General features: G+C 37.6%; 2 protein-coding genes across 5 annotated transcripts; one reads left to right on the top strand and one right to left on the bottom strand.

Moving 5' to 3' along the window:
• Window positions 1-361: 361 nt before the first annotated feature.
• On the top strand, window positions 362-6,838 carry LOC113681702 (uncharacterized). 4 transcript variants are annotated; one of them, XM_089203701.1, is made up of 17 exons: window positions 362-719; window positions 1,551-1,713; window positions 1,974-2,047; window positions 2,226-2,267; window positions 2,574-2,660; window positions 3,216-3,278; window positions 3,428-3,478; window positions 3,651-3,704; window positions 3,877-3,939; window positions 4,358-4,417; window positions 4,842-4,922; window positions 5,247-5,327; window positions 5,579-5,608; window positions 5,900-5,944; window positions 6,152-6,226; window positions 6,443-6,526; window positions 6,606-6,838. In XM_089203701.1, the coding sequence occupies exons 1-17, from the start codon at window positions 524-526 to the stop codon at window positions 6,674-6,676; spliced, it is 1,320 nt and encodes a 439-aa protein (XP_089059827.1). In that variant the 5' UTR covers window positions 362-523; the 3' UTR covers window positions 6,677-6,838. The 4 variants fall into 4 exon arrangements, with proteins under 4 accessions (XP_089059827.1, XP_089059824.1, XP_089059826.1 ...); XM_089203698.1 differs by having other exon boundaries at window positions 3,410-3,478; XM_089203700.1 differs by having other exon boundaries at window positions 385-719; window positions 2,217-2,267.
• Window positions 6,839-7,757: 919 nt separating this feature from the next.
• LOC113681718 (histamine H2 receptor-like) lies at window positions 7,758-10,544 on the bottom strand. Its single transcript, XM_089202385.1, has one exon. It carries the CDS (start codon window positions 10,542-10,544, stop codon window positions 9,567-9,569), a length of 978 nt encoding a protein of 325 aa, XP_089058511.1. The 3' UTR covers window positions 7,758-9,566.
• Between the last annotated feature and the right edge of the window lie 3,568 nt (window positions 10,545-14,112).

The following is a 14,112-nucleotide window of genomic DNA, read 5'->3' as shown; positions in this document are numbered from 1 at the left end:
GAGACGTTCGTTTGCACAACATGATAAAAAGACATTTGTGGCAATCAGGATCTACTCAAACGTTTCAAAGCAAAGGCCTGGTACCCGGAGGAATAGATTGTGAGCCACGCCCACATTGCTTGTACGCATTTCTGCCCAATAAAACCATGCAATGAGTGAGGGGAAAAATGAGCAAAGAAAAAAAGAATTCACCGCTTTGCTTGCTCCTTACTTGCGCTGCGTTTTCGTTTTTAAAGTTAACAGCGATTTTTATCATTGTCACCGGCGTAATGAAATATTTCAGGAGGTGCTGAAGTTTCGCATTTAATCATTACTTATTTAGTACTCGAGTTCAAATTGTTGTTGATTATATATTCTGCTTGTACTTCAACTTGCTCTCTAGTTGATGAATTTTTTTCTTCGATTTGAAGAGTTCACGGCTACTTTTAAAGAAAAATAAGTCAGCGGACCCTTATGTACAATCATTTCTTGTTCAAGTTCAGTTGAACACACGAGACACTTATTTTAGGCATTATCGAAAACGATGAAGTATTGCCGTGTTGTAAGCGCTCTTTTTATTCTCGTGTTAACAATAAGTGTTGTTTGGGGAAAACACAAAGGAAGGCGATCAAAGGATCATTTGCGTCATAAACACATGCGACTCTTGACTCATGCAAAATTCTTCAGACATCCTGACAATTACAGCACCCTGGCTCATTCTAATCACAGACACGAAAGAGGTAAGTTGATCGGTGACGCTATCGATTTTCATTTCCTTTTCGCCTCGTCAGAGATGAGACCTCATATGCATATGACTCAGATTTTTGCTTATGCAAGAGAAAAATCTGAAAGTTTGGCACGGCCTCTGGGGTAATACAACAGCGTGTTATGGACACCTTCCTTAGAAGTTGAAATATTTTAGTAAAAGTAAAATCATATCATACCATGGTGAACTTAATTTTAACAACGACAATATTCTAAACATGAAAAAAAGAAATGAAATAGAGTTAAGTTACAAATCATTTTGTCGTGAATAAGGAGAGTTTGTGCTAGCTATGCTTGTGAACACGAGAGGATCAAGATAAGGCAGTTAAAACCTCGTATACTCCTTATTGCGATGCTGACCTTTCTCAGGGTATTTCTAGGTCGCTTCCAGTCCTGTGGACCCAGGAAGATCTAGAACCAGTTGATCAGTTTGTTTCGTGAATTGGCTCATGCACCGCGAGTAACCCATGTGGTGCCCACTCAAACTTCATTGAAAAGTCCGTGCGACAAAATAAGATCACTAAGTATTATTTCACTGGAAATTAAAAACATTTGAATTGGTGTCAGTTATTGAGCAACTGTTCACCTACTCCTCCCCAGCTTGTTATCAGTTGGTTTTTGTTTGGTTAGGGGAGGGGTGCGCAGTTTTAGCCAGAAACTGACATTAGTCAAAATATTTTACTGGAAATACAACTTGAAAGGAATTCCTTTCAAAACGAGGGGTATATGGTACCCAGCCTCCTCGTGAAACTCTCCTCTAATGACAGAGCCGTTTACCTGATGTGATTTTTCGTTACCATCTTGAGGTCATCATCATCCACCAGGTTTAAAATGCCGTCGAATGAAATTCATTGTGAATCGAAATATAAAGTTAAAAAAGAAGACTACAGAGGCATTGAAGAGAAGGATGACAAACAAGCGCACAAAAAGAATGTTACACAGGTTCACCACAAGCAAAAGGTTTCATCTGTAAGTTTACAGTTTTTTTTCTGGTGACATATTTTGCTTTTTCTCTGCCCTTTACACTTGGCCGAGCCCAGTCTAACAATCGATTAGGTGCGCCTACGGGCATTTCCGTCCAAAAGCTGATAATTCCTGTATCAGCCCATGTGATTTCGGCTGAGTAATCCTTAATTTCTTTTGTAACAGCATGAAACTGCTTTACGGCTCATTCATTATAATATACTGATATACTAATACCAAAAGAGTGCTCAACCGCGTTTTTTTAGTCCAAGAAAAGCCAAGCTGTTTGAGGATAGACAAGGGAACTTAATAACTTACATTGAGGATTGTGTTTCGTCTGGTAAGCAAACAGATTTCATCTTAAATCGTTTTCAAACTTTTCATTTTCCATGCATTTGTGTACATTCTCTCATTTTGAAGAAGCTATTGATATGAATTCATTTAAATACCCCTTATTAGGATGTTACTTTTGTTACCCATTCACTTAAAGAGCTTTCTATTCTTTCGAGAAAATGCAGAGAAGAAGGACTTTTTCGGGAGTCAGAGAGAATTGTACATAGGTGGGTCATGTTTAAAGCATATTTCTCACCAGTTTGGTGCATCGTTACCTCAGCACTAACCTGACAAGCCTGTTTTATGACTTTTCGTGCGCATGTAGTCTTTTAAATTCTAAGAACGTTTTTCCTCTATCTGTCATGACCTACAGTCAAATCTACATTGATCATTCAATTTTCAGATACAAGAAACTCATGAACCGTAAAAAGCGTTCAGAAAAAAAGCACTTGGAGATTTAAGGGATAAAGCGAATGTAGGATGTTAGTTTAGGACTGGCTGACGTCTGACTGTTGTTTGTTTTCTCTTATCAGAGCCTGCGTTTTACCAAAAGAAAACTCAACATATCCGTCGTCCATCTTCATCTCATTTAACGCATCCTCTATCAGAAGACAATGATAGTAAGTTTGTCAGTACAAGTGGTTGCCCCAGTGAAAGTGTGAAAGCTTGAAAATAACTTAAAATTACGTCTTGAGGGTAAAAACGGGAAGGAATTTATAAGGCTCAAATAGAGTACTTCCGGCCAGGCAATGTTAACACGTTAAACGAATCCCACGCCGTATCTCAGCCGGCCAAAATAATTGATTTTTGATATGCTATTTCAAATCCGAAATAAAATTCCATTCCTCTCATACTCAGGGAAGAGCTTCAAATCCTTAATGTTAATCAAAACACTAAGCTGAGCTACCAGAAAATGAACCCAATGTTAAATACCGATAGCCATGGTACTTAAGGGACTCGAAGGTGTGTAACAATTTCACGCTTTCAGACCCGAATATAAATTAAGTGTTTTTCAAATTTCTGCCCAAAAGGGGTTTAACTACCTGCTCTCAGCTGCCATACCATGATATCTATAGAGCCCATCGTAGAGAGTCCAACCTCCGCACCCACGCCCCCCTTCCTTTTACCGAGTCTTGGTACCTTTGTAACCGGCATTTTATCATTCAATATTTTAGTTACAACCTTGCACTCAAGTGAGGATGAAGTCAGTAATGAGGAAATTCTTCCAGCCTCTGAAGGTATTAAGGAGCTGCATGAAGTCATAAATGATTCGCCCTTATCGTGCGAAATGTTTTTTAAACCCTCGAAGAATTTTGAGGTAGCAGACTAAATTGGTAATTAACAATCTCTTAATTAACTTTATTAACAGACTCTTTGCTTCAAACAGTGTCTGACTCAACAAAAATTCTAAAAGACAGTGAACAAAATATGAAAGAAGGTAGGATCAAATATTATTTGCGTTGAAAGCATCCTGAGCCAGTTTTATGCTTTTATATCATCATAATTTATCACTACTCGAGCCACCTTGAGCTCGTGATGTTTAAAATATTGTACTTCCTTAAAATTTTGTTCTCATCATGTTGTTTTATCATAAAATCTTGTTTTACAAGGAACTGCTGAATTATTCAATGACCAACACGAAACAGAAGTTCCCTCTAACTTCGGTGAGTTAATTTCTTGAGCAACGTTCACTTTTCGATTTTTGTAAGATCGTCAGTCCGTTACCTTAGTTTTCCTTAACATTAACCGCCGAATACTACTGATTTTAATTTTAAAGACGTCCTTTAACCTCTTTTCAAACATGTTTTTCTCCCTTTTCTGACGTTACTGGTTTAGGGACTGCATTTCAAGCTACCACAGTGGACAGTCCTGTTCCCAAAAGACCTGAGGAGGGAAGTGGTAGGTTACATGACATTTAGTAAATTGTAGGTTAAAAGAAACGTTCGAAATTTAAGTAATCACGCCGGCAACTCGAGTCATTATCTGGTCGCAAGAGCCATTACCTACCAGGCAAAGAAGTCAAAGAATCACTAAGATAATTCTACTTTAGAGGCCTTTTTGCAATAGCCTTCCTTATTACTAAGGATACATCTGTCAAAATAAGGATTCTAAACGAATCCTAGATGTTGTAGTGGGAAATCTCTGCCCGTAGTAGATTGATCAAGCGTGTCGCTATTATTTTGTCTTCTAATAAATGAACATTGCGGAGTTTTAGAGTACTTCTTTTCACCAAAATATGAATAGCTTAGATTTAAACCTAGCCAGTGAACAGCAGACTTCTTCTAAATATTGTTCATCTCTTCCTCAATTTTTTCAGAGCTTCAAAGTTATTTCTCGTCAGCTGGTTTGACGAGCATTGCTCGTATAAATAGCGACGGTAAGAATACACATTTAAAAGACCGCTTCATTTCAAGTCGATAAAAAACAAAGGTTACATAAAAGCGCGTCACTTGGTTTTTGTTGTTATCGCAACCTCTGCTGTTTTTTACGTCTTTATACCTAATAATCTCCTTTTTCCGAACAGCCAGTTCATGAAACTTTGCTAACTGAATGCCTAATTTCCTTAAAATCTAACAACTGTTTACAACTTGCCAAAATGCTGCTCCTGTCATATTTATGTTGTTTATCATCTAAACTTCTCACAAATTCATCACAACTTAAAATTTATATTAAAAGAAAAAAATAATTCCTTTGTTTTTGTTAACATGAAGTGTTATGTTTAGTAAAAATACCAAAGAAAAATGACGTTTAGTAGTAAGAATACTTATGTTAAATATTTTGGTATCTCTGTAATATTTCAGTTGTGACGCCAATTTCCCAACAACCTCTGAATCTAGATCGGCAATATGATGATCAGCTTCCTCTGCGCATGCCGAACGCAGGTAATCTTCTTACTGTTTCCCAAATGCAGTGTTGAAGATGGTGGGAAGGGAGGAGTGGATGGGGGGATTCAGTCATATGTTGGCTTTCATGTCTGCAGTCAGGTATAGAATTAATCACTTTTCGCTTTTTTTTCTTACCTAAGGACAGCTAAACTATTCGTTAGATCTGAAACTCATTCCCCAATGAGCAATGTACAAAACTCTAACTGCTAAACAGAACAAAAATACCATATTGTACGTCTTTGTCTTTTGAATTCCTCTGCTTAATCGTTTATTGTTAATACTGATGTTATATCGCTGAGCAGTGACAAATCTTTCACTCAGGGTTTGTCAACGGTCCACCCCAAGAGACACAAGCAGGGTTTGTCAGTAATCCCTCTGGTGAGGCTCAAGCTTTCACTCAAAGTAAGGTGGCTGTTTCTTGCACCATGATCGTTATGTTTCTAAAGGCTGGCCATTGGGACCGATGGTCGATGGCTAATTTTTTCGGAGAAGAAAACCTTTTGTCTTAAAACATAAACCGTAGAGAACTAGAAACAAAGTTGATTGTTACACGACTCAATTAACACAATCAAGAATCACTCACTTATATACAACCATCACGAAAGATTAATGAAACCGAATTTTGCTTCGAACTTTGCTTCCTTACTCTTTAGAGGATTATGAGAACCCCCTCAGAGATCCGGGTAAGTACAAAGCCAGCGTCTTACCTTTTAAAGTTTTTGGCAGTCTGTCTTTATTAAGCTGAATGGAAAAACATCTTCACAACATTAGAACTTCACCGCAAATCTAGGTGGGTAAAGTTAAGGTAATTAATTAACTGCAAGAAATTATCAAGTTATAGTTTCATAATTTTGGATGAAGAAGTCGATAAAACTATCACTTCAATACATATTTATTGAGCTTGTCTGAAGAAAATTCGTCATCTGATATTGAAGACCCCAAGCGATATAAACTGTGTGTTCTGCCTTATTTAGAGAAAACCCCCACCAAATTCATCCAGAATAACGGAGGATATCCAGGTAAAATGCTTAATGATAACAAATGTAATTGTTTTGACAAAGAATTAGTTTTGGAATAATTTAGGATAGGTCAGCTAGTAAAAACCATTTTGTTTATTTTGGTCGAAAGATAGCGCTTAAATAAAATCAATTTGGTTTTATTGTAATGGCTTTCATCTATATAGCTTGTTGAGCTAGCGGCTGTTCCGATTTTGTTTCTGTTTTCAGTGCACACCTTCTCAGAAGCCTTTGATAAACTGCATAACGCAGAAATACAGGAATTAGCGGGATTCACTGACGAAAGTATGAACACTGCTTAGTTACAACCTTTGTCACTTTTTTAATCGGTGATTGCCTCAACTAGCTTAATTTTACTAAAGACTGGTAAAACATCTAAATCCTTCTCGTCAGCATCATCTCCATTTTTCTATCATCGTCATCTTTCAGGTCCAACGATCAATTTTATCAACCCAATAGCGCATTTTGTTATCTTTTTTTGCTGATTTTATTTATTTACAGGCGTAGTTCCCCAGTCACTGAGAGAAGCAATGAACGTGGAAAGCGCCGAGGCAAATTATGAGAAAACCTACGAGACTTTATATGGTTTGTACTTTTATCGATTTTTGATCAAATCTCTCTGAAATAAACATATTAAGAGTTGATGTTTAATTCTCTCTAACAGGTAAAGGTAAATCCATCAGTCTGCAGAAAGGAGCTGCATATTTGCCCGTAAAGGATAGCAGTCAGAAATGAATCAATCACTTGTATTTGCATTTGCTTGCCATCACCTGCGAGAGGGTTTAGCGACGGAGCAGATAAGCTCTATTTGCTGGAAAAGGTTCGATTCGGGATGGTAGACATTAATTCTTCATTCTGGAAAACATACTACTTATACAATAAAACTGACTCAATAAACGTAATTTTAAAGTTCTGAAGATGGCCCGATTTCTCAAATTTTGAACCTTGTGCGATCTTCCTTAAATCAATTTCGCAAGTTATGAAATCAATAAAGTAATTTATGAACGAGAATGCTGTATGAGCCAAGTGCACTAAATGAAAAAACAGATAGAAGACAATAAGGGTAATTTTTTCATAAAGGTTTTCTTTCCCATTTTCAGCGCCTTCTATTTTGAAGATAAAGGGTCGATTCTTCGTGGGGTAACTAAAATTTTTACTTCGTCACCGGCTCGAATTACATCGAACAACTACTTTCTTGAACGTGTTAAATGTTTCATCGTGAGACTAAAGCTTTAGTTCAACTGGTCATGGTGTGTGGTGTAAGCAAAACGTGGTTGTGATACGATGTTTGTAGATCTTGAAAACAGATGTGTGATACATTCTCGCCGATGAGGATGTAATTGGAGAAAAAACGGAGCCTAAGAAATTTATGCCGCTTTGTAGGTATTTTGTAATTACAGTGTAATCGTTCGTGTGGCGTCATCATTTATTTTTCAGCTTGGATTTCAGTGATGTTTTAATGTCGTTTTTCTTTATCAACTTCGCTCAGAATGGCCTGCAAGTCCACAGAAGTCAAATAGAAAGTTCGTTTGTCAACTTGGTCGGTACCAAGTGAGCACTTCCTCTTAATTAGATCACATGAAAGGGCAGTCAGTGAGTTGACTATCTAAATAGGGTGAGGTTCATATTCGCGCACAAGAGAGACACCTCTCTCGTCGCGTACTAGGTGTTTATAAGGCAAAAAACTAGTAAAATCAACAACTCAAAAGTTAAGGTTCTCGATCAAAGCGTTCAATTTCTTTGTTTTATAAAATTTCCATTAAAATCTAAAAGGGAGGACAAATAACCTTGAAACGCATAATTTAGATTCCCTTATTTTACCTTTATTTTCTTTCATAACAAAAATATTTGCTGTCTGCTGCATTTAAAAACCAGCGCAATTCCTTTACATTTAGTGATTACTAAAAATGTGATCAAACATTTATTTAGACCGTCGCATCATGTCAAAAATTGTAAGTAAATTCTCTTATCTCTCTGTTTTAATCTGCCGAGGACAAACTGTACACAGTCCTTGTTATATTAGTCACACTAAGGAGTTCAGTTACCAAAATGAATGACACTTGAAGATTACACGATTCCAGTACACGTCCCGCAGTATGTCTATGATCACGTGTTTAATGTGCCTCATCTTCCAGCAGTAAATGAAAAGGTTCAAAGATGAATTGAGATACACGATAGTCACTGAGAAAAGGTAAAAGTGCTCGAGCCGTAGATTCGCATAACTGCCATGCAAGCAAAAAAAGCAAATTACAAACTAAAAACACGAGATATAAGTAGTATACACCATCTGTAGATTTAATAAGGAAAGAAAAATTTGTCGCCTCACGACACTGGACTTCTGCTTGTACTTGCGTGGACTGAATCTGATTCTTGTGCCTTCGGACGGTTAAATATATCCGTATTTGCATCACAAATGTGAGAATGAATATGATGGCTGAAGGAAAAGAAATAATAAGATCCCGACTACTCTCTTTAAAGAGACAAATACACTATACACCCATATGGAGATCACTACAACGACAACTCGCTTGTGAGTCACAAGCTCCTGGTATCTGAGATGAAATGAACAGCTAAGAACTGTCTACACTTACAGCTAAAACACTGAGGAACGAAGCAGTTGAAAATAAACAACCTGAAATGTTACATGCTAGGTATGCGTTGCAGCTTGGATACTAGTTTTAACCAATTGACCAGAGGGAAAGTATAAATTGCCTGAGTAAATAAACCAAGCCCAAAGTCAGAAACAGCAAGACTTAGCAGCAACGTTTTCAAAGTCTTCGGCCAAAATGACGTTTTCGCATCACGCACATCGTCACAATGTTCAACATGATAACGGTATACTAAGAAATTTTTTGAGGACACAGTTGACAACGAAAGTTTTTCGAAGATCTCTAAAGTCAGAATGAGAGGGTACATGCGGCAGAACTTCTGCTTAAAACGAACCGTGCATGATCATGACCAACGCAAGATGCTTTACGATCCTTTGTCATGCTAATGTACTGGTTTTCCGCATAGGTACCCTAGTTTTTATAAAAACTCTCCTTTCCATACGTTCCTGGAGTTTTTGTTCAGAAGCTGTGAGATCTTGCTGTCACCACCTGGGTGAACAAAGACGACTCGCGGAAGCCGGTTTTGAGCTCTTCGTATTTCAACCAATTGCAAAAGGTAATATAATATTTCTCAGGCAAGAGACAGATAACGGCTTTTGTATAGGTAAATCAATTGAAACTGAATACTCGCTGTTTCATAGTACCTTATTTCTGATTATGAAGGGAATAAATGGCAAGTGGACCATTTTTTGTCGTCTTCTGCTGCTGAAACTCTCAATTACGTGATATATAATTTGCTAGCAATGACAAAGAAAATAATATCATCTCTCAGTATGTAATGATATGCGAGATCTCAGTTGTTATGCAAAATTTCATTTATTTTCCTAACATATTTAACTAATAGCTACTCCTGTGTAAACTATAGCGCTTGAAATTAACGTATTAATATGTGAATAAATCATTTATTTTCATTTAGTTTCATGTTCAAAACCATTTCCATTTCCACACAGACAAGTTCATCCTTGTTAGGTCTCAAGTATTTATTCGATCTGTTAAGAACAGGCTGTATGCAGCTCTCAATTATCAACACGGACGGCATTTGAAGACCGACTGTAAAGTACGCGAGATGGATGATTTCTTTTCCGAGTCATATTTCGCAGTATGTCCATGATAGCGTGTCTAACGTGTCTCATCTTCCAACAGTAAATGACAGGGTTCAAAGATGAATTAATATAAATGAGAGTCTGTGACCAAAGATAAAAGTGTTTTAAAGCGATGCTCGAGCCATATATTCTAACAAGAACCAGGCAAATGAAAAAAGGCATATAGCAACCTAAAAAAACGAGATATACGTAGAAAACACCAACTGTGGATTTAGTGAGGGCAGAAAAATATGCTATTTCATCAGACTGAGCTTCTTCTAGTACTTGGACGGACTGCATCTGATTCTTATGCCGTCGGACAGTTAAATATATCCTGATGTACACCACGCAAGTAATAATGAAGCCAATAGCTAAATTAACGGAACTGAGAAGAACCTGAGCAATGGAGGATCTCGATAATATGATGAAAGAAACAGATACACTATACACCCATATGGAGATCACCACAATAACAACACGCTTGTGAGTCACAAGCTCCTGGTATCTGAGATGAAGATGAACAGCTAAGAACCTGTCTACGCTTACAGCCACAACACCAAGGAACGAAGCGGTAGTTAATAAATAACCTGAAATAGTCCTCACATGGTAAGCAACGCAACTTGGATCGTCTAATTTTAACCACTTGCTCAGAAAGAAAGTGTAAAATGGCTGAACAAATAAACCAACTCCAGCGTCAGAAACAGTAAGACTTAGCAACAATGTTTTCAAAGTCGTTGGCAAAGTTAACGTTTTTCGCATTGCGTACATTGTAACAATGTTTAACATGATGGCGGTATAACTAAGGAAAATATTGAAGACACAGTTAACGATGACAGATGTCCGAAGCCTCCTCAAGTCTGAATGAGAGGGGATATATAGCAAAAAGTCTGCACAAAACGATCCGTTCATCATGATTTACGCTAACAAGGTGCTTTACGACTTAAGGCCAGTAAATTCAGCTTACTACATCGGTCAATTCCATCTCCTTACTAACCTGGTTGTTTTCAGAAACGAAAAGTTCTTCACAAGCACTCACTTTTTTAGATAGCCTCAAGATTATCCAATCGTTAAACTATCTGTGGCCACCTGGCCGAATGAGAATCTGATGACTCATCAAGTGTTGATGAGGGCTTGAACACTAGTTCTTCATATATCACCTTTCTGAGGATAGGTTACGAGATATTTCTTATCAAAAGGTAGAGGAAGTTTCTTTTTTTAATAAGACATACATTGAAACTAAGTAATAGCAATTTCATAGCATCTCCTGTATCATTATCCGGAGAATGAATTACAAATAATCTATTTTCAGCCACCTTATGCCGTAGAAACTCTAAATTATGAGCACTCAAATCTTACTTGAGAGTCACAAGCTCCTGGTATCTGAGATGAACATCAGCAGGTTCAGCTGCTGTTCGTGGTGAAGCCAGGAGATCAGCTTGTCCCGAACTTAATACCCAACTGGCTCAATAAAACTTGAGCGACATAAAAGTCATTGATATAAATCGTGTGGACTTGTACATTGTAACAATGTTTAACATGATGGCGGTATAACTAAGGAAAATATTGAAGACACAGTGTACTTGTGGACTTTTCGTGTATGATGATAGAAAAATTTACATAGCTTGTAATTGAGATGTGAATAAAAGGGTATATTATATTTTGAAAGCGGACAGCATTGCTTCCCTGTCGTTTTATGTTGTGACAGAATCTTCAAAGTGCAAAGTCGCCCATGAAAGATACCGCAAGATAAAGATGCCTGAAAAATTAATGTGAGACTATCTACTAAAGGAATTAAAAATGAAATTTTTACACACTGAGCCACTCATTTTTTTCATAGTTTCTTAATGGGTGCGGAAATACAAGATCTATCTGAAAAAGGTAGAGAGAATTACGCATTCCCTAAAAAAAAAATGAAAAGGGAAATTTACATGAGACGGTGAATAATAGAAAGTGTACTGATGGCTGAACAAATAAACCAACTCAGACATCGGACATCTGTATCTTTGTCCATCTGCCGCCATTTAGCGAAAAAACGAAATAAAGATGACTCATGGAAGTTTTGAGCCATGTTTTTTTGAGAGCCTACGAGTCCTCTTCAATATATTTTAACCGCCTGTGAAATGGTTGCGTAATATTTCTCAGGCAAGAAACAAATGGAGTTTTTGTTTTGGTAAACTGACGAATTAATTGAAATTGAAAACTGGCAGTTCCATTGCACCTTCTTCCTTTTTGTTCAGAGAGTAAATGACAAACGGATTATTCTTGTCGCCATCTTTTCACCAGAACTGTTAGAATATAGTAGCATCGCTCAGGTTGTGAAGACTAGCGGTAGCTGATGAGCTATTATGCAAAAATTTCAGTTTTTTAATGAAGCCCAAAAGTACATATCATATCACCCGTCAAGCTATTTTTGGTTTATACCGTATTTTCCTAACAAACCCAGCTAATTGCTGCTCTTGCACAAAACTAAAGCATTGAGATTAACATATTTAGATATGCCTGAATACTTCCTTACTCTCTTTTGTTCATGTGGCTATTTCCGAGTCGTTGAGCTTCAGAGCAAACTGCAAACTAATTCATAACGAATAAAGGGTTAAGCTTCTAAGGAAAATGTGGTGCTGCGTCGGTGGAGGAGTATAACAAGATAATTTGATTCTATCAACTGAGCTGATAATGTATATCGGCCAACGTAAAGAGTTTCAAAGCTAACGCCGGTTTCGAGTGTTTGCCCTTCGTTTTTTGCTCTAACGAAGGGCTAACGCTCGAAACTTCCACTTTGAAACTCTTTACGGTGGCCAGTTTACATTATCAACTCAGTTAATAGTCCAAGTTATCTTGTAATTCATAACGAGTCGAGGAAAGATCACGAAAATGTGTCTCCGTATAAATTTCAACGTTTTCGTCCACGGTCCGTTTGAATAATCTCGTTTTGGCCTGAAGCTGAATTTCCTAATTACACAGGAGCAATTAGACCCATTGATGTCCCCTTCGTGAGGAAAACCACCTCGCTCTCACTGTATTGGGGGGTTGACACGTCGATTTAGATCGATGTTGCAAGGTAGACAAGGGGATATCTTGTTTCCTTGCGGAGTTTTCGAGAAAAATAATGGTAAAACCAAAATTGGGGGCATAAAGTCCGAAAACGAACCTCTATAGGAAGGAAAAACCACACTGGATGCTAAACCGAGAGGACGATTTCGTTTCGTTTATGCATGATATTTCATTGTACCTACTGACAACTATAATATCTACTTACAAAAAGCATTTATAACATAGCTAGTAAATTTGTCTAATCAAATTCAATTGGGTGAGCGTGCTTCGTATTCCTATTGTGCACGCTCATGACGTCACAAAACAAATCCTTCTAGAAAAAATATTTTCCATCGGGTTGAAAATATTATAAAACAATTGGTTCATACGCCAGCTGTGCTTTCACTGAGATATGAAGCACTTGGGAAGTTTGGAGAGCACTCAAGAAGCTAGAACCTTACGCATCTTTCGTGCTCTCCAAACTTCCCCCGTGCTTCATGTCTCGATGAACGCACGCTGACTTATGAACCAATTGTTAATTAGTCTTCCAGCAGATGTCTAGGGCGATCTGGATGCGAATCTCCTCTTAATTTAGTTTGCCGCACGTTGTTAAAAATATGAGTATTTCACTTTAATCGAGTATTTTATCGGATTTTCGCTAATTTCATCACATGCTCCATCCGTGTGGATGTGAACAGAAATAACAAGGTGGGTTGAGGTCATATAAGATAACTGCGACCTCCTTGCTCTCAAATTGAAATTCATACCGTAGAGTTATTCAGCAAGGAAATACGGGGCCAAACATCACTCCGTCAATTACCGTTCACTAGCGACTTGACAGCTATGAGATCTCGAGAGATTTGGTGTTTTTGACTGCGGAAGACTTCCTGTTGGATTTGATCCCGATGATTTATGGGAAGAGAAAGGTACTGAGTTGTTTCCCGTTTTCTATTGGAGGGAGTGGGGGAGAATTGAAATTATTTCGTTACATAGGGAAATCAGAGAGCCTGTTGACTGTCAAGGGATGATGAAAAATCAACTCAAAGTTTAGCTTCTCGATCAAAGTGGACATCAAAGCATTCAATTTCTTACCCTTATCTTTCCTAGTGTAATTCATTTATAATTTGTTTCATTCAAAATTTGATCACGCAGCAGTTATTTTGGTCAGCGCATTATATCACTAAATATAGTTACATTGTTGTCCCTCTCTATTAACTCTGTTGAGAACAAACTCCACAAAGTCCGTGCCAGTCACATAGAGGGGTTTAGTTTTCAACGTGGACGACGCTTGTAGATTGAATGTGAATTAAGCGAGGTAGCCGATTTCTTCTCTGAGAAATGTTCCGCAGCATCTCCATGATAGCATGTCGAATGTGTCTCATCTTCCAGAAGTAAATTACAGGGTTCAAAGATGAATTTAGGAGCATGAGAGTCAAAGGGAAAAGAAAAG

Source organism: Pocillopora damicornis, chromosome 4 (genome assembly GCF_964200805.1).
Source record: "Pocillopora damicornis chromosome 4, jaPocDami1.2, whole genome shotgun sequence".
Taxonomy (NCBI): domain Eukaryota; kingdom Metazoa; phylum Cnidaria; class Anthozoa; order Scleractinia; family Pocilloporidae; genus Pocillopora; species Pocillopora damicornis.
The sequence above is the reverse complement of the archived record's forward strand: the minus strand, read 5'-3'. Positions and strand labels throughout refer to the sequence as shown.

Coding starts and splice junctions, on each gene's coding strand:
- LOC113681702 (XM_027198812.2), top strand. CDS start 524: ATGAAGTATTGCCGTGTTGTAAGCGCTCTTTTTATTCTCGTGTTAACA. Junction 2,048..2,216: donor TGAGGATTGTGTTTCGTCTG/GTAAGCAAACAG, acceptor TATTCTTTCGAG/AAAATGCAGAGAAGAAGGAC. Junction 5,609..5,899: donor GAACCCCCTCAGAGATCCGG/GTAAGTACAAAG, acceptor TGCCTTATTTAG/AGAAAACCCCCACCAAATTC.
- LOC113681718 (XM_089202385.1), bottom strand. CDS start 10,544: ATGATGAACGGATCGTTTTGTGCAGACTTTTTGCTATATATCCCCTCT.